The sequence below is a fragment of the Festucalex cinctus genome, chromosome 1 (assembly GCF_051991245.1).
Source record: "Festucalex cinctus isolate MCC-2025b chromosome 1, RoL_Fcin_1.0, whole genome shotgun sequence".
NCBI classification, from domain to species: Eukaryota; Metazoa; Chordata; class Actinopteri; order Syngnathiformes; family Syngnathidae; genus Festucalex; species Festucalex cinctus.
The window spans coordinates 6,323,841-6,351,661 of NC_135411.1; the positions used below are offsets into that span (position 1 = coordinate 6,323,841).

The 27,821-nt window shown below is 38.2% G+C and overlaps 1 protein-coding gene across 3 annotated transcripts in view; it reads left to right on the top strand.

Moving 5' to 3' along the window:
- Window positions 1-27,821, top strand: part of LOC144013850 (protein unc-13 homolog A) — a 58,187-nt gene that overhangs the window by 14,570 nt on the left and 15,796 nt on the right. For all 3 annotated transcript variants that reach the window (XM_077513150.1, XM_077513168.1, XM_077513160.1), the window contains exons 6-28: window positions 921-991; window positions 2,604-2,658; window positions 3,026-3,055; window positions 5,893-6,106; window positions 10,354-11,409; window positions 12,577-12,679; window positions 14,916-14,959; window positions 15,949-16,027; window positions 18,166-18,240; window positions 18,320-18,539; window positions 20,188-20,415; window positions 20,499-20,640; window positions 20,721-20,890; window positions 21,008-21,123; window positions 22,596-22,759; window positions 22,853-23,006; window positions 23,205-23,273; window positions 24,883-24,972; window positions 25,820-25,954; window positions 26,042-26,169; window positions 27,252-27,337; window positions 27,450-27,576; window positions 27,655-27,751. In XM_077513150.1, coding sequence (XP_077369276.1) covers window positions 921-991; window positions 2,604-2,658; window positions 3,026-3,055; window positions 5,893-6,106; window positions 10,354-11,409; window positions 12,577-12,679; window positions 14,916-14,959; window positions 15,949-16,027; window positions 18,166-18,240; window positions 18,320-18,539; window positions 20,188-20,415; window positions 20,499-20,640; window positions 20,721-20,890; window positions 21,008-21,123; window positions 22,596-22,759; window positions 22,853-23,006; window positions 23,205-23,273; window positions 24,883-24,972; window positions 25,820-25,954; window positions 26,042-26,169; window positions 27,252-27,337; window positions 27,450-27,576; window positions 27,655-27,751 — 3,653 coding nt within the window. The remainder of the gene's footprint in view (window positions 1-920; window positions 992-2,603; window positions 2,659-3,025; window positions 3,056-5,892; window positions 6,107-10,353; window positions 11,410-12,576; window positions 12,680-14,915; window positions 14,960-15,948; window positions 16,028-18,165; window positions 18,241-18,319; window positions 18,540-20,187; window positions 20,416-20,498; window positions 20,641-20,720; window positions 20,891-21,007; window positions 21,124-22,595; window positions 22,760-22,852; window positions 23,007-23,204; window positions 23,274-24,882; window positions 24,973-25,819; window positions 25,955-26,041; window positions 26,170-27,251; window positions 27,338-27,449; window positions 27,577-27,654; window positions 27,752-27,821) is intronic.

Consider the following 27,821-nt stretch of genomic DNA (forward strand, 5'->3'; position numbering starts at 1 on the left):
GAAGTAGGCAAAGACCCCAGAAAACAGGTGAGCCATGATTGGTCGTTACCTACTTCCTCAGCACAGGTGATGTCATCATCAGTCGACAGCAAGAGGCAAAAAAAAAGTAGTTTTTACAGGTATTAATTGTACATGAAAAATAATGAAATTATCAAATTAATTCTGGACAAAATATGAACTTGGTTCAATGTATGTTCAAGTATCCCTTTAATATTAATTCCCATAAATCCAAAAATACTGTGGCAATTGTTTTGATATTTTCAGAGGTTCAAGTTGACATGGGTAAATGATGTGCATGTGAATTTTGGTAGCATTTTTGTGACATTAAGCAACATTTAGCTTTTGTACATGCACAGTTGTGCTCATAAGTTTACATATTGTGTATGTACACTTACTGCATGAGCACAACTGTACATGCATTGAGAAATGTAAAATCAAAATGAAATGTATTAAGAACATGTATTTTGCATGTATGCGTGTATTTTGTCCATACTACATCCGGTACCTCATCCAAACTAAAGCAATGATACTGTAAATCACAAGACCAATCAATCAGCATGACCTACTTTTTACTGTTCCTTGTGTGTCCTTTCCCTCTCATCGATCACACTGTGTTCCTTTTGAACATTGATTAGGTGTTTATTTTCCTACTGTTTCCCTTTCCTCCAGGCGATATTGAACATCTGACTCCTTCGTTTTCAGAGCGCGCCTATTTATAGCTTCTATGGCTTTGAGCAATTTCCATCATTTTTTTTTATTTATTTTCTGCTCAAACGAAAGGCTTGTTTTAGCTTGAGCACATCAGCAAAAAAAAAAAACATAATGTAGAGGAGAGCTGCTATTTTTAGGTTAGATAAGACGATACAGTGGAAGGTCCGTCAGTTTTGTTGTCTCACCTGGGTTTGATTTTCCCTTTGCAGACATCCCAGAAGATGAGGCGAGGTACTGGGCCAAAAAACTGGAGCAACTTAATGCAATGAGGGAACAAGATGTAAGCCTTTCACTGCGTTTATCATCCCAACATTCCCGCAAGTTTGTAGGGCTGGGTTTGAAAAAAAAAATCGAATAATCGATATCAAACCGTTTTTCCTTTTCTTTTTAAATATCCTTTTTTCCCCCCATCAATTCTTCAGAAAATCTCATTTTAAAAGCCATTTTTCTTTTGTATCTTACTGTTTTCTTGAAATTTCAAAAGTATTTTCTTACATTTATGGAAGACCTGACCTGTTGCACTTTAAGACAATTCAGAATCTTTTTAGTTTAGATTTACAATGATTGAATTAGAATTATAAAAATATTTTCATATCATCCTTGCTGATGTCAATGTATGTGTAACACTTAACTCATTTGCTCTCAAAAAAATATGTTCTATTTTAAATATTACCATGCTCCCAAAGCCGTATTTATACGTGTTTGTTTTTTATACTAGAGGATAAAGAAGGCTTTGATGCAGCCTCTGAACTGAAGAGAATGCTTGAAGCGATGGTAGTTGTTACAAAAAATGGCCAGTAGGTGGCAGCAGAGTGTAAGAGATCAACCAGGGTCACGTTTTTTTCCCCACAGTTTTAAACAATTTGTGAGTAAGGATGAAACTTAGCTATATTCTAATGCTAATTGCTGCAAAACAGAAGTGGATAGAAATATGCTTTTTTTTTTCCTGATGAAAGAAGAGACTTTAAAATCTTTCTTTTGGTAGGTTCTATGCTTTTATAGCAATAGAACACAATATTCTGTGGGCCTTGCAAAATCAGTCAAAATCCAGTAAAACAGCCGGGAGCGAAGGGGGTTGCTTCAGTGAAGTCAATGAGCTAAGTGGATTATAACACGTGTTACATTTGTGAATAAAATAAATAATTTGACCAGTTACTGCCTCTGCAAAATTTACTTTGTTATTAAAATGTAATATTTGTGGAGTTTTTATCATGTCCTTGACGTTTAACTCATTCGCTCCCAGCCATTTTCACATTTCGCAATCCCGTTCGCTCCCGGCTGTTTTACTGGATTTGGAGTGATTTTGCAAGGCCCACAGAATATCGTGTTCTATTGCTTTAAAAACAAAAGAAAGATTAAAGTCTCTTCTTTCATCAGGAAAAAAAAAAAGTATATATCTGTTTCCGTTTTGCAGCAATTAGCATGAGAATATAGCTAAGTTTAATCAATTTTCACAAATCTATTTAGAATTGTGAGTAATTGAGGGTTTTTTTCAACATGGCCCTGGTTGATGTCGTGGTTGATGTTTGCTCTGCTGCCACATGCTGGCCGTTTGTGTAATAACTACCATTTCTGCAACCGTTCTTTGCAGTTGAGAAGCTGCATCAAAGCCTTCTGTATGCTCGAGCATAAAAAAAAAAAAAAAAAAAGTATAAATACATTTTTGAGACACTTAAATCATTAAAAAACAAAAACGTATTTATACGTTTTTGGGAGCAAATGAGTAAAGAAGAATTGATGTTCCATAATTAATCAATATTGGACTGAACTGAAGTGAATCGAAACGGTTGGGGAAGTTAGAATCGATACCCAGCCATACAAGTTTGCATTTTGAGAGCATGGCAACATGATTCGTCGGGACTCTCACATACGTTACGTATCGTTTGTTTCAGTACGCATACCAAGAAGAACAGGAGCGCCCGCTCCGGGTTCCAAGCACCCAATGCTGTAAGTTCATTCATTGTTTGTGTCATGAGTCATTCGTAAACCAGAGAATTATGCGTTTATCCGTGGACATGTGATTCGATTGCTTTCGCAACCACACGCGCGAGTTGTTGTGCGGTGGAGTGAAAACGGTCGGCGTCGCCGCACCGTAAGGGATCAATAGCGGGGATCGGGTGTCTGGAGGCAAGCTCGGCTTCCGCCGTCATCGTCTCAGTCGACTAAATCTGCTGAGGCAACAGTCTGCGAAGGCTTCCAGTGTCGGCGCTCGCTCGCTTTGCCAGAGAAAAGCTGGAATGGAACGTCTGCTTACGTTTGGATAACTTGGCCGTTCATTCACAAATGCGTCTCACCACATTCTCTTTCATTTCAGGTAATTGGAGTTTATGGGGAGATCAACAGAGTGAGTGTGCATGCAGCATATGACACACGCACACACACTCCTCACATCTTTAGTGAGACGTTGAGTCGGTCAGCAGAATCTGAGCTGGAATTTGACTTGACGTTTCTATAAATGTATTCAAGACTGAAAATAGACAAAAAGACAAGCGAGCCCTTTCTTCAGTCCTTTGTGGTTTTTTACAAAGCGTTTCCTCTTGGATGTCTTTCGAAATGAACATCTCGGAAGGGATCATGTCAAACAATTGAGACTACGCAGAGAAAAATCTCGTGCACACTTGCAAGGTCAGTTTTCAAACAGAAGCCCAACAGCAGATATGAGATGAGACGTACGAACATAAAAAAAAAAAAAATGACTGCCCAAATAAGGAAGATGATGCACATCTTATAAGATTAGGAGTGAGAGAGAGGGCAGGAGAAGGAGAGAGAGGGGGAGCAAGCGAGAGAGAGAGAGTGTGATAGAGAGAAAGAGCGTGATAGAGAAAGAGCGTAAAAGAGAGTGATAAAGAGAGAGCGAGAGCAAGAGAGTGTGAGAAAGCGTGATAGAAAGAGAGTGAGTGTGATAGAGAGAGAAAGCGTAATATAGAGGGTGAGAGAGGGAGAGAGAGTGAGAGTGATAGAGAGAGCGAGCGTGATAGAGAGAGTGAGAGAGTGTGAGCGAGCATGATAGAGAGACCGAGCGTGATTAAGAGAGTGATAGAGAGAGAGAGAGAGAGAGAGAGAGAGCATGATAGAGAAAGAGCGTAAAAGAGAGTGATAAAGAGAGGGCGAGAGCAAGAGTATGAGAGTCTTGATAGAGAGAGAGCGAGTGTGATAGAGAGAGAAAGAGTGATATAGAGGTTGAGAGAGAGAGAGAGAGAGAGAGAGAGAGCATAATAGTGTGAGAGAGTGATAGAGAGAGCGAGCATGATAGAGAGAGAGAGACTGCGTGTGATAGAGAGAGCGTGCTAGAGAGAGAGAGCGAGTGTGATAGAGAGAAAGAGTGATATAGAGAGAGAGTGTGAAAGAGTGGGAGAGAGAGAGAGAGAGAGAGAGAGAGGAAAGAGAGATGAGTGGGAACAGAAAAGTGAGCCAGAAAAAAAAAATCTCTTCTGGTCTTAAAATAGTCTTTACGTGCCCAGAGTAGGGGTGTGAATTGCCTAGTACCTGACGATTCGATTCGTATCACGATTCACAGGTCACGATTCGATTCGATACCGATTAATCCCGATACGAATTTATAAGTCGATTGTTGCGATTTTTTTTCATTCAAATTTAGAAAATACTAATCAGTAAGCTTGTAGAGTGTAAGATTTATATGAAAATTTATTATTTATTTATCTGAAATTTCAGTCTTATAGAGGTTGTAATCTGTTTCATGTTTGAACAGCATTAAAATAAAATATTAAGGCTTAATGTTCCGTTCATATAACATTCTTCCATGCTCAAGGTGTGAATCCTAACCCGAAGTCAGACGTTTTGTTGAATATTTTTCCATTAAAAATGGAAGTTTAAAAATCGATTCACACACACACAAAAAAAAAAAAAAAAAAAAAAAAGGCAATGATGATAAGACGTTGAATCGGTAAGACTACCGAATGAACAATTCTGAGCTCTTAAAAAAAAAAAAAAAAAAAAAAATCGATGTTTTTTTTTTAATCGATTCGAGAATCGCGCGATGTAGTATTGCGATATATCGCCGAATCGATTTTTTTTTAACACCCCTAGCCCAGACTGTCAAAGAAGTTCATCTTCTGCCTTCTTCAGCGTTCAAGAGACTCTTTTACAGTGATGAATGATTAATCGATACTAGGAATAAGCTGGTTATCAGCCGGGCCGATTATCAGTGCCGATATTTGGCATTTTGACAAATATCGGCATCGGCCTTTACCATCTTTTACCATCGGCCTATACCATCGATATAGCTGGTATCTCACTGAGCGGTGAATGCTTGCAAACGTAGCAAATTTGGGGTTTTCATCAGGATTCTTAAGATGTTCACACTTCACAGACACATTTTACTTGTCGAAAAGAAACTTAGAAGATGTTCAGACAGTTTTTCTTTAGAAACCTTTTAGGAACCCTGATGAAAACCGTCAAATTAGCTACTATTGCATGCATTTGTCGCCCAGTGAAACACAGGGAACTTTTCATTTATGAATTCATTTAAATTTCCACTTTATAAAAAATAATACTGATACTGAGAACTCCCTGCAACTTTTTATTTTAAAAAATTCTTAATTTTTTTTTAATTAAGAAATTTCGTTGAAAACGTTATTTACAATTGAAAACTTTAGGGAGCTATTTATTTGCTTAGTTTTTAATGTAGCTTAACACATGCTGATGACCCTGGAATTTTGTTAGAATTTTAATTATTTTTTTATGAATTCGAAATTATTGTTATCATAATTTTGTTATTTTTAAACAAAGCTGTCTATTTTTTTTGTCTATTATATATGGTTAAAATGAAAAGAGAAACCTTCAAAGTGTTGACAATTTGAAAAGTTGTTTGAACAAACAAACTTAATGGCATTTTAACAAATTTTTCAATTTTTTCAAATTGTGACACGTATTTTCTCTTTTACGGCTTGAAATATCGGTTATCGGCCTCCTTGACTACTAATAATGGGTACCGGCCCTGAAAAAACAACAACAACATATCTGTCTATCACTAATAGATAATGTTTGCCAATTGTAACCAAATTAGCACTATTAAGGTCCCTCATCACTTTCCTGTTAAAGTTTTCATTTTCATCCTAAAGCAAGGTCACCGAACTCTGAAATCGTTTTGTATATTTTTTACTCCTGCGTGTTTCTTGTGCCACATCGTCACGCCATTGTTTGTATCTGTGCGTGTGTCAGATGACGACCCAGACAGCGCAGTGGATGACAGGGACAGCGACTACCGCAGCGAAACCAGTAACAGCATCCCGCCGCCATACTACAGCACGTCCCAGCCCAACGCCTCCGTCCACCAGTATCCAATCAGCCACCAGCACCGGAACTCCAGAGGCGTCTCGTACCCGCACTCCAACAACAGCCATGACCTTGACTACCACCATCAGCGGACTGTTAGGTGGGTGCCTGCGCTGGCTTGTGTTGGAACCTGCTCATTTGAAATGTCCAGTCAAGTTGATTGATAAAACCCATCATCATCAAAAGGACTTCACAAGCTCACAGTTGACAAAAATCAACATTTACTTCTTCGAAATGTCCCATCCAGGCCAGTTAAAACTCAGCAGAATTATTTTTTTTAGATAATTAATTGCAATTTGATTATTTCTTCACGTTCCTACAGAACCGTATTGCATTCACTTGGGGGGGAAAAAAACCCCAAAAAACCAAAACAAAACTGTTTTTCTGACTAATTTTTGGGGGGACCTTTGTTTTTTGGAGTATTTTTTTTATTCTTCTGCTTTTCTGATTTTTTTTCTTTTTTACTGAATATTTTTTTCTGTCATAAACAAATTATAAAAAAAAAAAAAAAAAAACAGGGATAAATTTTCAGAAAAACAGGAGGAAAAAATACTCAGAAAAATAGGAGAAAAAAAATATAAAAAAGAAAAAAACAGAAAAAAAATAATTCCAGTTGTTGGTTCTCTGCTCGCATTAAAAAAAAATAGTGATATTAAAGGAACTTGACATTAACTCAAAATTAAAGCACTAATTTTGAGCTAACCATATTGCATTCACTTGGGGGGAAAAAACAAAAACAAAAAAACCCCAACTGTTTTTCTGACTAATTTTTGGGGGAGCTTTGTTTTCTTTTTTGAGTATTTTTTTTATTCTTCTGTTTTTCTGATTTTTTTCTTTTTTACTGAATATTTTTTTCTTTCATAAACAAAATATTAAAAAAATAACAGGGAAAAAATATTCAGAAAAACAGGAGGAACAAATACTCAGAAAAATAGGAGAAAAAAATATTTAAAAAAGAAAAAAAACAGAAAAAAATTATTCCAGTTGTTGGTGCGTTGCTCGCGTTAAAAAAAAAAGTGATATTAAAGGAACTTGACATTAACGCAAAATTAAAGCACTAATTTTGAAGTAACCATATTGCATTCACTTGAGGAAAAAAAAAAAAAAAACAAAACTGTTTTTCGGACTAATTTTTGGGGGAGCTTTGTTTTCTTTTTTGAGTATTTTTTTTATTCGTCTGCTTTTCTGAATTTTTTTTCTTTTTTACTGAATATTTTTTTCTGTGATAAACAAAATATAAAAAAAAAAACAGGGAAAAAAATATTCAGAAAAAAAGGAGGAAAACTACTCAGAAAAATAGGAGAAAAAAAATATTTAAAAAAAACAAAAAAAACAAACAGAAAAAAAATTATTCCAGTTGTTGGTGCGTTGCTTGCGTTAAAAAAAAAATAATTGTGATATTAAAGGAACTTGACATTAACTCAAAATTAAAGCACTAATTTTGAACTAACCGTATTGTATTCACTTGGGGAAAAAACAAAACAAAACTGTTTTTCTGACAAATTTTTGGGGAGCTTTGTTTTGTTTTTTGAGTATTTTTTTTATTCTTCTGTTTTTCTGATTTTTTTCTTTTTTACTGAATATTTTTTTCTTTCATAAACAAAATATTAAAAAAATAACAGGGAAAAAATATTCAGAAAAACAGGAGGAACAAATACTCAGAAAAATAGGAGAAAAAAATATTTAAAAAAGAAAAAAAACAGAAAAAAATTATTCCAGTTGTTGGTGCGTTGCTCGCGTTAAAAAAAAAAGTGATATTAAAGGAACTTGACATTAACGCAAAATTAAAGCACTAATTTTGAAGTAACCATATTGCATTCACTTGAGGAAAACAAAAAAAAAAAAAACTGTTTTTCGGACTAATTTTTGGGGGAGCTTTGTTTTCTTTTTTGAGTATTTTTTTTATTCGTCTGCTTTTCTGAATTTTTTTTCTTTTTTACTGAATATTTTTTTCTGTGATAAACAAAATATAAAAAAAAAAAACAGGGAAAAAAATATTCAGAAAAAAAGGAGGAAAACTACTCAGAAAAATAGGAGAAAAAAAATATTTAAAAAAAACAAAAAAAACAAACAGAAAAAAAATTATTCCAGTTGTTGGTGCGTTGCTTGCGTTAAAAAAAAAATAATTGTGATATTAAAGGAACTTGACATTAACTCAAAATTAAAGCACTAATTTTGAACTAACCGTATTGTATTCACTTGGGGAAAAAACAAAACAAAACTGTTTTTCTGACAAATTTTTGGGGAGCTTTGTTTTGTTTTTTGAGTATTTTTTTATTCTTCTGCTTTTCTGATTTTTTTCTTTTATACTGAATATTTTTTTTCTGTCATAAACAAAATATTAAAAAAAAAACAGGGAAAAAAATATTCAGAAAAGCAGGAGGAAAGATTACTCAGAAAAATAGGAGAAAAAATAAATAAAAAAATAAATAAATAAATATTCCAGTTGTTGGTGCTCTGCTCGTGTTAAAAAATACAATTAGTGACAGTAAAGAAACTTAACTCAAAATTAAAGCACTAATTTTGACACCCCTACTATAATAAACACAACAGTACCAAAAATTGGTACCGTTTATTGATTCCCAGGTGCCGGGAATCTGAGCCGAACCGATTGGAATGTAAACAGTACCCATCCCTTCTAATATTGATCATTGACCATTGCATAGTTCAACAACTTTCAGCTGCAGTACACATATGAGTGACGGACACAACAAATCAGAATGTCAGTTCGACCAGTGAAATAGTCAATGAATTTCTGCCATCCAAAATGTGCTTATTGTGAGCCCCTCAATGGACTCAATGCGATTTGTCTTTCATTGTTGTTTCCTCCACGGTTACATTTCTCACAGCGTATTGACGTATTCCCGCGCAGACTGGCAGTGAAAGTGTGCCGCCCTCCGCCTCTCCCTTTATGAATAATTCAAAATGCAATCTCGTGGTCAATACTGCACAAAAGATGAGCTGCTTGCGTGAGTGTATCGGACGGGGCAACCCTGCCACATTCTTCTTCATTCCTCATCTGCTACGTGGGCCTCAGTCGCCACGCCTCCCTTTCTGTCGCCACTCACTGGTGTTAATTTCGTCAACAAAAATCATTTCGTCAACACACATTTTTCACCGGACGAAAACTAGACTTAGACTAAAACCTTACTAATAAACAATAACTGGGACTAAATCAGTATGTATTTTTGACGACTAATGAAGAAAAATGTCCTTCACATACTGTAGTAGCCACTGTAATTGTTTTTCATCAAAAAGATTGAGAAAATGTTATGTCAAATAGTTTTAAATCCAAAATGGTTCAATATAATCTGCTGACAAAAAAATAAAAAATAAAATACAGAGATAAAATGTCTGTCCTGACCAAAACTAGACTAAAACGTTGACAGTTTTTGTTAACTAAAACTAGACAAATAAAATTACGTTTTCTTGCAAAAAATATAAAGACTAAAATGCTATATTTATACTCGACTAAAATTGACTAAATAAAAATGGGATGAGATTGACGAACTGTGATTAAAAACTAAAAAGCGTGACTGAAATAGGACAAAAACTGAGACTACATTTAAAAATGGAAGGGATGTAACGATATCCAAAAATCACGATACGATATTATCACGATATGAAGGCCACGATACGAAAATTATCTCGATATTGATGCCGATACAAAAGTTACAATATTGTTACAAAAAATACAATATTGTGCTTTTGTACAATACAGCAATGAAAAACATTATAAAAATATCATAAATACTATATATACAAAATATATAAATATATATATTGAGGCACTTATTGCTAATGCACGCACACATTGAGTTCCTCCACATACTTGACTTGGTTCACAAGCGTATGATGTTTCCACTTCATCTGACCATTAGCGTGGATTTGAAGCGTAGAAGGGCCAAAACATGCCTTGTGAAAATTAAGCTGCACTAAAAAAAAAAACAGCCACCAGAGAGTACTAGAACTGCACAAATGGAAATCAACCTGACTTTTTTTTTTTTTTTTAACAGATATGCTGCTTTTAATATCATGACATGACAACGACGATATTTTGTGGGAGATTTAATATCGTGATATCACGATCGTTACATCCCTAAAATATGGCAGACAAAATGAACACTATCACTCACTTTCTCAGCCCACCCAAACTCGCTGATTCGGTTTTTATGAGCCCCATTCATCCTAGTGCAAATACATTTCCTGTATTTTGTTGTTTCTATATGCTTGATGTTTTGTCATCTCTTGAGGCCCTTCAGCTCTCTGTTCCGGTCTATTTCCTGCCGACAGTATTCATCCCGTGCATTCTCCCCTCTCTTATTCCCCTTTTTTTTTTTCTTGCAGTCCCACCGGAAGCTATGCATCATCTGCAGAGTTGAGTCGATGCAGCAGCCAGCTGAGCGAAGAGGACTACGGCGGCGAATACGGGGAGCGGGACCCCTACGACGAGAACGACTCGTACCACTCGTGCCACTCCTCGGTGAGCTACAGCAAGGGTTCCCCGGACTGGGACCCCGACGAGACCCAGGGGGCGTACAGCGACGAGGGCGGCTACAGCAAAGATGGAGGCGAGGAGGCGGCGCTGTATGAGGAAGAGGATGGCGGCTTGTACGAGGCGGAAGAGGAGGGCCTTTACGAGGACGAAGACTTGATGTACGACGACGACGAGTCGTACAATTTGGATGGGAACCTCAGCGAGGATTTGGAACTGCCGTTCACGCCCACGCCGACGTCAACCGCGCCGCCGGCTCTCGACGTGCCAAACGCCTCCAGGCCTCCGCTGGAGAAACAACCGTCAGTACATGAGAAGGTGGCCCCTGCACAACCCGCAACTCAAACATCCGGACAGGGTCCCCCTGCTGCTCATCAAACTTCCCAAGCGGCGAAACAGCCCCAAGCGCAGACGGCGCCGTCTGCCACTTCCTTCTTCTCAATGGCCAAGCCCCTAACAGCCGCAGTCACGGGCTTAGCCTCCACCTTCCTGTCTTCCGTCCCCGCTGCCCAACCTGCCCACCAGCCTCAGCCGTCGCAGCCGCTGCCGCCGCCAGCTGCATCCGAGCAACACCAATCGGCGGCAGCCAACAATCTTCCGCCGTCCCACCCGGCCACCTTAGCTGCGACTCAACAACCTTCCTCCTCCTCCGCCGCCACATCCCAGCAGGTTGCAAATTCCGCTCAGCCCGCGACTCTGCTCAACGGGTCGGCCGCTGTGCAGTCAGCGGACTCGATGGACGAGGGTTCGCAAATGAAAGAGGAGCCTTGGTTGGAGGAGGAAGGGGTACTGGAGGAGGCCGAGGTGTCCCCCACGCCACCAGAGGAGAAGCTCAGCGTGGAGCAGAAGGAGGAAGTTGAAACGAGCAGGCCGCCGACCCCTGAGGAAAAAGAGATGCCACCTGAGAGGTAGGAGAGACAAAATAATCACATGCACATGGTGTCCCTTTCCGTTTTTTTTTTTTTTTTCCAGGCTTTGCAGTTTTTCTAAGCACATCTTTCATTTTGGCCCACCCATGATAGTTGGTTTAGATTTTATTCGCACAACGGCAAAAAGACAACATGAAAACAGTTGTAACATTAAAGTGTGCAAGATAGATCAGGAAACCAATATCGGGTTTATAAAAAGATCTCACCTCATACATAATCTGCATATTGAGTACACATATTCAATACAGAAATGAATATAAAACAGTATGTATAAAATACACTTAATACATCCAATACCCCGCCTACTGCCCGAAGCCAGCTGGGATAGGCTCCAGCACCCCCGCAACCCTTGTGAGGAGGAAGCAGTTAAGATGGACATATATCTGAACTGGTTGCCAGACAATTGCAGGGCACACAGAGACACCGAGGGACAATTGGGAGCGCCCAATTAACCTGCCATGCATGTCTTTGGAATGTGGGAGGAGAGTACCCGGAGTACCCGGAGAAGACCCACGCGGGCACGGGGAGAATATGCAAACTCCACCCATGAAGGAAGTACTGGACCAAATAAATAAATAAATAAAAGTGAAAATAAAAATGGATATAAACAAATATAATTTGAAAATTATATCCATAGAAATAAATATAAATGGAAATAAAAAGAGCAAAAAAAAAAATGTATATATAGCTCTTTTTATTTCCATTTATATTTCTTTTTTTATATATAATTTTTGAATTATAGTTTTTTTTATATCCATTGTTATTTTCACTTTTAGTCATGTATTTATTTATTTTTCTATTTAATTATTTAGTTAGTTATTTATTTAGTTTTCATTTTGGTCCTCCATCATTAAGATCCTAAAAACCGGCGCTGAGCTACAGTTGGGGACAGGAAAACCTCTTGCCAGGCAGCATTTTTTTTTTTCAAATTTTGTTCTAATGTCAAGTGGTAATCAAGTATCGGATGCTTGCCTCACATCTGTCTGAATGATACCTGAAACAAACTAGACACAAAAAAAAAAAAAGTAAGCATATAGTGACTTTTCGGACACCCTGTCGATCTCAGTATCTTGTCACCAGCACACACAAAAAAAAAAATACACAATCACAAGTTCAACGTGTCACATCCGTAATGTCGTTTTTCAGTCCTCCAGTTGCAGAGGAGCCCAAAGAGCCGGTGGATCCTGCAGTCCGAGCCAAAGAGAACTGGCTGAGACTCTACAACAAGGTCTTAGACCAGCTTCGAGAGGTAAGTGCACACACGCTGCGGGGGGGTGCTCAAATCTGATTTATTTATTTATTCATCTATTCAATTAAAAAAATATAAGACTCTAAAGCTTTCTACCAAGTCTTTGAAATATGTATGTGAAGTACATTGTTTATTTATATGCAAAAAAAACACAGTCCAAAAGGTTCTGAGGTTCTATTTTGAAAGTGTTTGCAGCGAGATGTCAGAAAGGATGAATAAAAGTGTTTATAAAAGAAATATTTTAGTTGTCTTAAAACACGATATCGTGACCTGGCAGACAAACTTTTTAGTTCACCATGGAACACCAGATTGCCGTATGACTTGCCTGATTATTATCGCTGCTAAATATTTGGTTTGCTTTATCAGTTTGCACTTGCATTGCTCACATATTTGGTTGCTATTCATTGTTTTTTAAATTGAGTTGTGCACAGTATTAATCACTTGCTTCAATGTTTATGTTGATGTGCGTATGTCACTGTGTTTTTTTTTTCGACACTTGGCCTCCCCCTTTTTTTTTTTTTTTTTTTTTTGTCTTTTCTTGTTTTGTTTATGTGTCGGCCCACTTTGTTTTTGTTCCAGTTTCATGTCATTGCCATAGCGATACTCGCATGCACTTTTCTTGGCCATCATTGGAGCATGCTGACAGGTAGGTCCAATCAGATGGTGGCTTTAGAGAATTACTCCATGTCAATTCTTACGGAGCCCCTAAGGTGACATGGTAGAAAAAAAAACAACTTTACGTTCTCTTGGTAGAAAAAAAAACAACTTTACGTTCTCTTGCGAAGAACCCACCTTAGCTGCGCCGTAAACACTTCCGGGTCATCTTCCATGTGACCAAAAGCGACGTGTAAACAAAGCAGTGGAAAAATACATGCTCCATCCTAGTCGCTTTGGGAAAGATTTCCCACTGCTTTGTTTCATGTTTACAAACGTTCCATCCTCGTCGCTTTTGTTCACATGGAAGATGACCCGGAAGTGTTTACGGCGCAGCTAAGGTGACATGGTAGGCGAAAAAACAACAACTTTGCGTTTCCTCGCAAAACTATTTTGCGTTCTCTCGCGAAGACTGCGAGGGAATGCAAAGTTGTTTTGCCAGAGAACGCAATCTTTGCGAGAGAACGCAAACTTTTTTTGCGAGGGCACGCAATCTTTGCGAACGCAAAGATGTTTGCGAGGGAACGCAAAGTTGTTTTTTTGTTTTGTTTTTTTTGCTACCATGTCACCTTAGGTAAATTCTGGATAGATCTAATAATAGTCAATGTTTTTTGACAGCTCTCATAGTTAGTCAGAGTTAACGTACTTTTCAACACAAATAAGAAGCAATTACTGTTCCCTTAAATCAGGGTGTCAAACATACGGCCCGCGGGCCGGATCAGGGCCGTAAAGGGGTTTAATCCGGGCCGCGAGATGATTTTGCAAAGTTAAAAAAAAATAATAAAAAAAATTGTATATATAATGTATAATTTTGTAATTTCACAAGCAGTCCTCAGATGAGCAATACAACTTGTACGGGGGAATCATCCTGGATGTTATTATTTTACACACAACTTAAAAGTTACAGTTTGTTTAATTCTTCTTCTTATTTTTTTTTAAATCATAGACCGACATAAACGTGTTAAATACGACACAAATTCATTTACTGTTAACAAAAATAGATATGACAAGGTTTAGCGTCCTTATAACGTCATTAACAGCGTCACGCAATGCATTCTGGGAACAACATATATGCAAAACAGGTCGATTTAACACGTCCGGAACGTATACCGGCAAAGCGTCGCCGCGTTCCATTTGCATTTGTGTTATTCTTCGGAACATGATTACAGTTGAGCTCCGTAATTTCGGGCTGGTCCACAAATCTGCGTATAAATGACGGGAATTGTTTCTAAGTTATATACCGTTATTTTCCCGATGCGGCCCACTTGGTAATATATTTACCTCCCCTGAGCTAACATGAGTTTGACACCCCTGCCTTAAATGATAACATTTTCCAACCTTATGTAAATAGTCATTGTTGTTTATGTAAACCTAAAAAATTTATCATGTTGTCTTTTGACAGCTCTCATAGTTAGTCAGTTAACGTACCTTTTCACACAAATAAGAAGCAATTATTGTTCCATTAAATTTCAAACCTTATTTAAATAGTCATTGTTGTTTATGTAAACCGAAATAAATAGCTAGTAAGGCATTGAATTGTCTTCCAAAAAAAAAAAACTCTTGTTCAATTCTTTCTTTGCAGGCGCGAGGAGAAACCTCCAGCTCACTGTGGTTTGGTAAAGGAGGGTGAGTGTCTGTTACAAAATGCAAAATAACACAATTTTGTTTTTATTGTATTGTATTGCAGTTAATGTAACTGTTAACTCATTCACCGGCAGCCATTTTCACTGAAGCAACCCCCCTTCGCTCCCGGCTGTTTTACTGGATCTTGCAAGTCCTGCAGAATATTGTGTTCTATTGCTATAATAACATGGAACCTACCAAAAGAAAGCTTAGAGTCTCTTATTTCATCAGAAACAAAGAAGTGTATTTCTGTTTCCATTTTGCAGAAATTAGCATTATAACATAGCTAAGTTTCATTATTATTCACATTCCTGTTGAAAACACTGGCAAAAAGAGCTTGTTGCAACATGGCCCTGGCTGATCTCTTATACTCTTCTGCCACCTGCTGGCCATTTTTTTGTAACTACCATCGCTTTAAGCCGCCTCTTCATGTCAGAAGCTGCATCAAAGCCTTCTGTTTGCTTTTGCATAAAAAACAAAAAACAAAAAATAAAATAAAAAAAAAAACTAAATACATTTTTGGGAGTGAAGGACAAAGTATTAATGAATTTACACATTTTTGGGTTTGAATGAGTTAATCACAAGACCCACTCGAATCATCGCACAGCATCAAGGACATGCCGGCAGCTTTAAAATGCGCTTGTAAAAGTTTCTGTTTTGGGTTTTTAGCAAAAATAATTGATGAGTAGAAGTGAGCTTACTGATATAATGTTGACAAATGAGCACAAACACTCACACTAATGTACGTGTGGCAAGTCAGTGCTAAATTGGCTACACCTTTGATGAATATTTATGATACAATTTACTTGGTATTCTCAAGCAGAAGAACACTTGGCTGAATTGAACCAGATGGAACAGCGGAGCAGGAATCCATTACTTTTGGGAGAAGATTAGATTTTTTTTTTTTTTGCAAAGACCTTCAGTGTTGTCTCCACTCTGGCGTTGCACTGCTTGTGGAAAATGCGATGATGGGTCTTCCCTTTTGTATGCAGAATGGGAGGTGCACTCTATAGTATTGACAGCATGCCAGACCTTCGGAAGAGAAAAGCCATTCCTCTTGTCAGGGACCTGGTAAGAAAACGCACGTGCACACGCACGCACACGTTCGTTTGGAGAAATATCGGCCTCTCAATCAGAGTTCACTTCCAGGACAACGAAACTTAGGATGAGTTCTTTCCATGATGACCTTTCTAATATAGACCCTTCGAGGGTGTGCACACTTGTGCAACCACATTATTTCAGTTGTTTTTACGCCCCTTCTGAAAAAGTTTTATTTTATGTGATTTTTTCAGTCAATAGACCCTTCCAGTGTGACGTCACATTTAAGTGCGCAACTTGCGGTGGAGGGCAGGGCGTCAATACGAGTGAATTAGAAAACAATCAGTGTGACCCAGAAAATCGGTCAAACAGTTGATAAATCGGCGAGCAATGCTATGGTGAACTTGTGCGCGGCCTACGGATGCTCAAATGGCGCAAAGGGAGATGACATCATTCTTTCGGCTCCCACAATATAGCACGAGGATATGCTCAGATCATTTGATATCAGGTAGTTTTTCTCTTTTTCATATACAGTGGGTCATATCAATAACATCTGCTTGGCCGCTCGTCAGTGAGGCGCAGCGGTTAGCAACACATTGCATACAGTGCAAGTCGCACCGCCTCCATTTTAGTATCTTCACTTCCAAATACCTCGGTGCCATTTCCTTGTTTAGCCCCGTCGCTCGATGTCTCGTGTCACTGTAGTAGAGTGACGCCATGCCGCACGCGCTGTGTGGGAAAATGAAGTATCACTCTGTGGCAACGGCCAACTCCAAATTGAATAAAAAAGTTAGTTATAAAAAAAAAAAAAATTGTATCCTCATATATTTATCTGAGTCCCTGATCGTGAGACAACATCCATCCGATACCGATCGAGCCAGCAACCACGTGATTGACCCCGACTTCCGATCACGGAAGGGATGTAACAATATCCAAACATCACGATACGATATCGTCACGATATGAAGCTCACGATACGAGAATTATCACGATATTGTGGGGAGGTTGGCGATATTTAAAAAAGGTCCCGATATTGTAAAAAAAAAAAAAAAAAAAAAAAAAAGAGCTCATATAAAAAAAGCACAATATTGTGGCATATTCGCCTGACAATTATTATAGATTTTAAACACAGGAAGGCCAAAACATCCCTAATGAAAATTAAATTGCACTCAAAAAAAAAAAAGCACAATATTGTGGCATATTCGCCTGGCAATTATCATAGATTTTAAACACAGGAGGGCCAAAACATCCCTAATGAAAATTAAATTGCACTAAAAAAAAAGCACAATATTGTGGCATATTCGCCTGACAATTAGCATAGATTTTAAACACAGGAGGGCCAAAACATCCCTAATGAAAATTAAATTGCACTCAAAAAAAAAAAAAAAACCCAACAAACTAGCCACCAGCGGGTGCGACAATTGCACAAATGGAAATCGACCTGACTTTTTTTTTTAACAGATGCGTTGCTTTTAAGTATCATGAACATGTTGACGACGATATTGTGGCAGTTTTAATATCACGATGTTGCCCTTATTGTTACATCCCTATTGATATCGGATCGGGACATCCCTAGTTTCAACCAAAAACAACATACCTTAAGCTTCCGCTTGCACTTTGCCCTCCAACCAACTCAATTTCTTTGTAGCTAGTGGGCCAAACGGCTGGTTTCAATGAATCGTAGTCATGTAGTGTCCTACTCGGGACTTTTTTTTTTTTTTTTTTTGTGACACGTGACACATTTCCCACCGTTTAAAAAAAACGCTCACTGAAAATCAAGTTCTCTAAATTCATTTGTTATTGGGGGAGTCGGAGCAGGAACTAAGCAGTGACGTCCGCTAGAAGGGTCTATACTGGTATGTGAGCACACGTGCATCATACTTAATTAATTAAAGTCCATCGGTCGTTATAACAGGGGATGAAAGGAAAGATAAGAGACAAATAATACCCACATTAACATTCAAAAGACTGCGGTAATACTGACAGAAATGACCACAATATATATTTTTTCTGACTTTTTTTTCTTTTTTTTTTTTTTTTTTTTTTTTAAATCATTCCCACTGCTTTATTACATCAGGCGATGGTAAGTACTCTTTCCATCCAATATGGATTTTTGAAATGGCACACCCTGATTCTCCTGAAATAACCTTCCCTTTTACTATTTTCCTCAGTCGCTCGTGCAGAACTCTCGGAAGGCGGGAATCACCTCTGCGATGGCCTCAACAACTCTCGGCAACGAGGAGTTGGTGGGTTTCGATGTTGGTTTCCGCTTGTCCGACGTCGGCGCCATTCTTAATATTCTTCTCCCCCGTCCCCGTTCTGCAGAAAAGTCACGTTTACAAGAAAACCCTGCAGGCGCTCATCTACCCCATCTCCTCCACCACGCCGCACAATTTTGAAGTGTGGACGGCCACCACCCCCACCTACTGCTACGAATGCGAAGGCCTGCTGTGGGGCATCGCCCGACAAGGCATGCGCTGCTCCGAGTGCGGCGTCAAATGTCACGACAAGTGCCAAGACCTGCTCAACGCCGACTGCCTGCAAAGTACGTCGCTGGCTCGGTCGCCGACGTGCAAAAAAGCACCTTAACAAAAGCTCGTCGACATATTGTGCCATTAACCTAACAAATTGACCGTTTATCGGCCGGGCCAATTATCGGTGCCGATATTTGGAATTTTGACAAATGTCGGCATCTGCCTTTTTACGAATCCAGAGGCCGATAAATTTGGTATCTCACTGGGCGGTAAGTGCTTGCGAACATAGCGAATTTTTCATCAAGACGTTCACAGATAGTATTTATTTGTTCCAAAGACATTTCGAACATATTCAGACAATTTTTTACTTTCTGCGAATATTTTACGAACCCTGACAAAACCCCTAGATTAGCTTACATTCACTTGTGGCAAACCTTTCATGTACGGGTTTATTTAAATTTCCACTTTATAAAAAAAATAAATAAAATGATGACGACACTGGAAGTCCTTAAGAGTTTTTTACTTTTAAAAATATCACAAAATAAAATAAAATTAAGAAATTATGTTGAAATTTTGGAAAACTTTACTTATAATAGAAAACTTTAGGGGAACCATTTACTTGCATTTTTTTTTTTTAATTTAGCTTAACACATGCTGATGACCTTGGAAGATCCCTGCAATTTTTATTGGAATTTTTAAACAAAGTTGTCAATTCTTTATTTGTTTGTTTAAAAGAATAAGGTTTTTTTTGTTTTTTTGTTTGTTTGTTTTTTAATTTTGACGCTAATATTTTCTTTTTTACTGCAAATGAATATTGGCTTGAAATATCGGTTATTGGTCTCCTTGACTACTAATAATTGGTAGGTATCAATTCTAATTTCCTCAATTGATTCCATTTCGATTCACAGGAGTTCAGTTCAATTTGATTTCGATTTTTTTTTTCAATTCGACTCAGCTAACCAATCACAGCTCTCCTGTTTTCTAGGTTTGGTCATGTGACATTCACAAGCTGAGCTGTGATTGGTCACCTCAGCCCTTGTGATGTTATTTTCAGTCGACAGCAAGCTGCAAAATGTGTTTTTAAAGCTACTAATTGTACAAGAAAAATAATGAAAGTATCAAATTTATTATAGATAAAATATTAATGTTTGACTGCCAAAAATGACTAAATAAGTAAAGTATCCTTTTAAATAATCGGTTTATGAATTGATATTGGGCTCGAAAAGAAAAATTGATTTGAAATTGATTATTTAATTATTTTTTTAAAACCAAACCCTAATAATCGGTATTGGTATCTGCCTTGAAAAAAAAAACATATTAGTCTATCACTATTTTAAAGGGATACTTGACTCATTGCACAATTTTCAGCAGTGAAACGTGAATATTTTGTTCAGAATGAATTTGATAACTTTTTTTTTTTTTTTTTTTTGCTGAGGAAGTAGGTAACGGCCAATCATGGCTCACCTGTTTTCTGAGTTTGATCAGTAAACTGAGCCATGATTGGTCGTTACCTACTTCCTCAGCACAGGTGATGTCATCATCAGTCGACAGCAAGTCCAACAATTACTTTTTTTAAAGTATTAATTGAACATGAAAAATAATGAAGTTACCACATTCATTATAGACAAAATATGAACTTTTTTACTGCTGAAAAAGGCTCAATGAGTCAAGTATCCCTTTAAATTCTATTTTCCTCCCATTCTCTTCTTTTCATTCAAGGGGCTGCTGAGAAAAGTTCCAAGCACGGAGCGGAAGACCGAACCCAGAACATCATCATGGTCCTAAAGGACCGCATGAAGATCAGGGAGCGGAACAAGCCGGAGATCTTTGAGCAAATCCAGGAAGTCTTCGGCCTCGACAAGTCGACACACGGCACCCAGATGAAACAGATCAAGCAGAGCGTGCTTGACGGGACGTCCAAGTGGTCGGCAAAGATCAGCATCACCGGTGAGATCGGTCGCGCGTTCCCCGTTTGGTTTCCGCTTCGCGACGTCTCACCTGACGTCGGCGTTTAACGCCCTTTTCCGCAGTGGTATGCGCGCAGGGACTCCAGGCTAAAGACAAAACCGGTTCCAGTGATCCATACGTGACGGTTCAGGTGGGGAAGACCAAAAAAAGAACCAAGACAATCTACGGCAACCTCAACCCGGTGTGGGAAGAGAACTTCCACTTGTGAGTAACGCGACGGCACGTTTTGAAAGGCCTCCGCGTCCGCGCGCTCACGAAAATCCTTTTTGGGGGTCCGGATCCAGCGAATGCCACAACTCTTCGGATCGCATCAAGGTGCGAGTGTGGGACGAGGACGACGACATCAAGTCGCGCGTGAAGCAGCGCTTCAAACGTGAGAGCGACGACTTCCTCGGTCAGACCATCATCGAAGTGCGCACGCTGAGTGGCGAGATGGACGTCTGGTACAACCTCGGTGAGTTTCCCATGTTTATTTGTTTTTCGAATAAATAACACGGATATGAAAACGTGAGTCGGATCGTCGCGTTTTGTCAGTCGGTGATGCTGTCTTATCTTTTCTTGCATCCGACAGACAAGAGGACGGATAAATCTGCGGTGTCGGGAGCCATCCGCATGCACATCAGCGTGGAGATTAAAGGGGAGGAGACTGTGGCTCCGTATCATGTCCAGTACACTTGTCTTCATGAGGTCAGGAGGAAATGTTTGCATTTATACATCATCAAATACATGACACATCAACAGGCGTAGTTTCATGTAGCTTGAAAAAAATATCTATCTATCTACCTACCTGTCCGTCCGTCCGTCCGTCCGTCCGTCCATCCATCCATCAATCCATCTCTCTATCTGTCCATCCATCTATTTATCCATCTATCCAGCTCTCCAGTTCTTCATCCATCATCCGTCTCTCCATCTCTCTATCTATCTATCTATCTATCTAGGTTTCCATCTCTTCATCATCCATCCATCCATCCATCCATCTCTCCATCTCTCCATCCATCTATCTATCTCTCTATCTGTCCATCTCTCTCCATCCATCCATCCATCCATCCATCAAGCTCTCCATCTCTTCATCCATCCATCCATCCATCTATCCAACTATCCATCTCTCTCTATCCATCTCTCTATCTGTCCATCTATCCATCCATCCATCAAGCTCTCCATCTCTTCATCCATCCATCCATCCATCTATCCATCTCTCTCTATCCATCTCTCTATCTGTCCATCCATCCATCCATCCATCCATCTCTCCATCCATCTATCCATGTCTCTCTATCCATCTCTCTATCTGTCCATCTCTCTCCATCCATCCATCCATCCATCCATCAAGCTCTCCATCTCTTCATCCAGCCATCCATCTATCCAACTATCCATCTCTCTCTATCCATCTCTCTATCTGTCCATCCATCCATCCATCCATCAAGCTCTCCATCTCTTCATCCATCCATCCATCCATCTATCCATCTCTCTCTATCCATCTCTCTATCTGTCCATCCATCCATCCATCAAGCTCTCCATCAAGCTCTCCATCTCTTCATCCATCCATCCATCCATCTATCCATCTCTCTCTATCCATCTCTCTATCTGTCCATCCATCCATCCATCCATCCATCCTACATAATTGCATGTCAATTGGGTCCACTGTAAACAATTACGGTAGATATTATAACAATTTTTATTTTGTCCTCATTAACGTATTTGGTATTGGAGTAAGCTAAAAGTAATTAAAATAATCATGTTATATAATACTACTTGAATATTGTGGTTTTTGGATGACATTACTAGCTTCATTTTTTATTTATTTTTTTTACAAGTAACTACTAACTGTATCAGACTACATTTTAAAAGTAACCCTCCCAGCCTTAGTTAAATATGCTTCATTGCCTGACAAAAGGACTCCACAAAATAAATCCATATTGTTGTTTATTTTTCTTTCTTTTTTTTTTTTTAAATTCAAGGACAGGGCAGAAATGTACTCTACTCTGTTTATGTTGCATTTTTGTTTTGTTTGCATAGCTTGTAAAATCAAGCAAGCTTTATTGCATTGAGAGCAGAAATAGACTCATTCTGAAATGATGTTTATGAGCAGTATTAAGTTAACCCTCCCTCCAAAATGGATCTGTTCTGTAACAAACGGATTGTATTGCGCCTCTGTTCTTCAGCATCTGTTCCAATACACCACCGAGGAACAGAACGGCGGCGTGGTGAAGATTCCCGACGCCAAAGGGGACGATGCCTGGAAGGTGTATTTTGAGGAGACGGCGCAGGAGATAGTGGACGAGTTTGCCATGCGTTACGGCGTGGAGTCCATCTACCAGGCCATGACGTCAGCGCCGCCCGGCATCCACGTTCAACTTCAACACACATAAACTGATTTGATGAATTTTCTTTTTTTTTCTCCCCCGCTTTCAATCCACAGCCACTTTGCCTGCTTGTCATCGAAATACATGTGCCCGGGAGTGCCCGCCGTGATGAGCACCCTGCTGGCCAACATCAACGCTTACTACGCGCACACCACCCAGTCCTCCAACAATGTTTCCGCCTCCGACAGATTTGCTGCATCCAACTTTGGCGTGAGTCACAGTTCTTTTGCGATGATCTTCAGTCCGTGCGCATCAAAACGCCCTCTGGGCGAGTGTGCGAAGACAAATAAAAAAAAATGTGGCCCGGCCCACTTGGACAAACATGGCTCGCTGACGTGAAATGGTACCAACTGCTTGCTGTCAGCTGTGTTTTTCTTACTCAGCGCTTTTTGTCGTTGACATTTTCAGAAGGAGAGGTTTGTCAAGTTACTGGATCAGCTGCACAACTCCCTTAGGATTGACCTCTCCATGTACCGGGTATCGAATTCTCTCTACTCTTTTTTTTTTTTTTTTTTGTTTTTTTTTTTTTTTGTTTACTTGTTTGTCACGAGTGTTGGGCAAGTTCCTTCTTCGATACGGGTGCATCTCAAATTAGTAGAATATCATGTCGGAGAAAAGATCTTTATTAGTTTAATTCAAAAAGTGTATACATTCTATTAGGGTTGGGTGAGTACCGATACTGAGTATCAGTATCAGGCCGATACCAGCCTTCTATTAACTCATTTGCTCTAAGCCATTTTCGCAGAAGCAATCCCGTTCACTCTTGGCTGGTTTACTGGTTTTGAATCATTTTGAAAGACCCACAGAATATTGTATTCTATTGTTATAAAAACATGGAATCTACCAAAAGAAAGAATAGAGTCTCTTCTTTCATCAGGAGAAAAAGTATATTTCTATCTGTTTCCATTTTGCAGCAATTAGCATTAGAATATAGCTACGTTTTGTCATTATTCAGAAATCTATTTAGAATTGTGAGTAATTGAGGGTTTTTTTTTTTCAACCTGTCCCTGGTTGATCTCCTTTGCTCTGCTGCCACCTGCTGCCCGTTTGTGTAATAACTGTCATTTCTGCACCCATTTTTTTTACAGTTGAGAGCCTGCATCAAATCCTTCTGTATGTACTAGACAAAAATAAAAAATAAAAACGTCTTTGGGGCACTTAAAACAAAAAAAAACATATTTATACGTTTTTGGGAGCAAATGAGTTAAGATTGGGTACCAGATTGGATACCAGCCACTGATACTTAAGGCAAAGTCATTGAGTAAGTCCTTTTATTTTATAGTTTCATTACATACACAGCGAAGTACTTTTTAGAGAATGTCAGGAACCCAATTGCTCCCAAAAACGTATAAATACGTTCTATTATAAATGTATTCAGTGTTTGTGTGTTTTTTGTTATGCTAGAGCATACAGAAGGCTTTAATGCAGCCTCTCAACTGCAGAGAACGGGTGGAAAAAAATGGTAGTAATTACAAAAACGGCCAACAGGTGACAGCAGTGTATAAGAGATCAACCAGGGCCATGATGAAAACAAGCTGTTTGCCCACAATTTGAAGCAGATTTGTGAATAATGATAAAACTTTGCTATATTCTAGTACTAATTGCTGCAAAACGGAAACAGAACAGAAATATACTTCTTTTTTCAGATGAAAGAAGAGACTCTAATCTTTCTTTTCGTAGGTTCCATGTTTTGATAGCAGTATGAGTATAGTTTTTTTTAATACACAATATTCTGTGGGCCTTGCAAAATCAGTCAAAATCCAGCGTGAAGGGGGTTGCTTCAGTGAAAATGGCTGGGAGTCAATGAGTTAACAATAATTTTTTAGATTGTTTCTTATGTAATATTAAAATTTCTTCAACCAATCAATTGTGGGTTTTTGATAGCGGTCAGCAATAATCATCAAAAGTATACAAGGAGTCGGAAAATAATTCATGTGGTGTGAATTGAAGTTAGTCTATATGGTTTGACATAGATGGAGTTTTCCCGCATCATTTTAATGTATTGAGCTGGCACCTGTGCAGTGATTGACGTCTTAATAAATATGTTCTTGATGTTAGAAATGTAATTAATTAATGATACTTTCAGAATAATTTTCCTGCCAGCAGTCCTGAAAGACTCCAAGACCTCAAGTCGACTGTGGACCTGCTTACCAGCATCACATTCTTCAGGATGAAAGTAAGAAGGAATGCAATATGAAGGAAAAGTTTCATTTCAATTGGGATTTACTTGACGCAAGCATAAAAAAATAAAAATAAAATACAACTCAACAAGACATGCGCGCAAATTTCCAGCCCTTCTGTCAAGAAGCCTGAGGGCCATTCTGATAACCCGCTTACATTATTAGCCTATCCAAATGGAAACTGTTAGCGAGTGAAGCAAACATGTTGTAGAAATGAGTTAACACATTTGCTGTTTTTGTCTGTTGCATCATGTGCACGATGACATATTTTCACTCAGCTCACACTAGGGTTGTTACAGTTTGGGAAATTTTCATTTGAGTTGGTTTTGATTTCATTTTGAGTATTGTTTTTTAAATTTAGTTAGTTGTATGTAATTTTCAGGGTGGCTAGTTTTTTATTAGTTTTATTTTTATTTTTTAATGTGTATTACTTGTGCACAATATTTAAAAAAAAACAAAAAAAAACACCATGGGCGTGACATCATCTGAAGGTGCTTTTCTATTGGCTGCTGCTAGATGATGTCACTTCTTTGTGGCACACTTTCAAACGTCCTTTTTCCGGTTAATATCAAAATAAATCGACTTCAAATCACATTTCAAATCATCCCCACATGCTCATGCATTAAATTAAATTAGCAAAGACTATAAACGAACGGACATTTTTGCTATAATTATAGTAAATGTAGTTTCAGTCGTCGTTTTTTAAAGAAACATTTTCGTTTTTATTTTATTTCGTTAACGAAATTTGGGGAATTTTATTTTTTCCCGAACTAAAATAACCTTGGCTCACGCTGGCTCTGAGTACATTCTGAAGTTTTTCCATTGAGCTCCTCCCCCTTTTAGGTCCAGGAACTGCAAAGCCCCCCCAGAGCGAGCCAGGTTGTGAAGGACTGCGTCAAAGCCTGTCTCAATTCCACCTACGAGTACATCTTCAACAACTGTCACGACCTCTACAACAGGGAATATCAGACGGATCCTGTAAGTTACTGTCAACACTCAAATCATTTTTCACCTTGCAACGTGTTGAAAGAAAAGGTCGTGACCTTTTTGTTGTCCCCGCCCCAGTCAAAGGCGGTTCCTCCGGATGAGCAGGGTCCAAGTGTCAAGAACCTGGACTTCTGGTCCAAACTGATCACGCTCATCGTGTCCATTATAGAGGAGGACAAAAACTCCTACACGCCTTGCCTTAATCAGTGAGTCTCTGTATCATGTGTTTGAATTTTGTTCATGGCTCAGAAAATTTTCTCTTCATTTGTGGCAGTCTTATTTTTACAGTATGTGATACAGAAAATAAGGCATGTTTGTTGTTGTTGGTTTTTTTTTTTTTTAGAGGTGTCGGGCGATTAAAATTTTTAATCGTAGTCACATGACTTAAATCGTTGACTCACCATTAATCTCAAATGTTATATCTATTCTAAATATACAATAAAATCTTTATTTAATTAATTAATAATTCATAAAATTGATTTAAAATAAAAAAAGATGTACTGTAAAAAAAAAAAACAAGTGTGATATTGATTTGTGCTGATGTAATTTTTCTGCCACTAGATGGCATAATTGCATTTGTAAGATTATGGTGACAGCTCAGTGCATTTTTCTTTTCATATTAATTGTTGTATTAAATTAATTAAGATGTATTATTACTATAAACGAGGGGTGGCAGGCGATTAACATTTTTAGTCATAATTAATCACATGACTTCAATAGTTAACTCACAATTACTGTCAAATTTTATATCTGTTCTAAATGTACAATATAATATTTAATTAATGCATTCATAAGTCATAAAATTGAGTTAAAATAAAAAAGATGTACTGTAAAAAATGAGCGTGATATTGATTTGTGTTGATGTAATTTTTCTGCCACTAGATGGCATAATTTCATTTGTAAGATGTTGGTGGCAGCTCAGTGCATTTTTCTTTTCATATGAATTGTTTGTTGTATTATTAAATGAATTAACATTTATTATTACCATAAACTAGGGGTGGCAGGAATTTTGACATTTTTAATTGTAATTAATCGCATGACTTCAATAGCTAACTCACAATTAATCTTAAATTTTATATCTGTTCTAAACGTATAATAACATGTACAATAAAATATCTTTAATATATCAATCGCGCGTTAAAAAAAAAAGTGGCGTTAAAGGAACTTTTTAATTAATTCAAAATTAATGCCCTAATTTTGACATCCCTATTTTTTATTATTTTTTTTTTTAGTAACTATTCCCTTTGAACTGTTGTATTTAGTCTGAATAACTCGTTTCATCTTGCAGGTTTCCACAAGAACTGAATGTGGGTAAGATCAGTGCTGAGGTGATGTGGAATATGTTTGCGCAAGACATGAAATACGCCATGGAAGGTCAGCGCCGCTTGAATAACATGATATCATAAATTGTGACATTTGACATTTGTGCCTGTTCAGGGAAACAACAACAACAAAAAAATCCCATCTTCTTCTTCTGTCTGTTTAGAACACGAGAAGCATCGTCTGTGTAAAAGCGCCGATTATATGAACTTGCACTTCAAGGTGAAGTGGCTTTATAACGAGTACTGCAAGGAACTGCCCACCTTCCAGAAACACGTACCTGAATATCCAGCGTGAGTATTTTTATCCAGACCTTGAGTAGCGTCAGGCAACAAATCTCTCCCCCCCCTTCTGTTATATTTCCTGTGCAGATGGTTTGAGCCATTTGTCATCATGTGGCTGGATGAAAACGAGGAAGTATCCAGAGATTTTCTGCATGGCGCTCTGGAGAGGGACAAGAAAGACGGCGTAAGCACTTCATTCTTGAATCATTTCATCTCTGCAAACGTTAAAAACAAAACAAAAAAACAACACGACT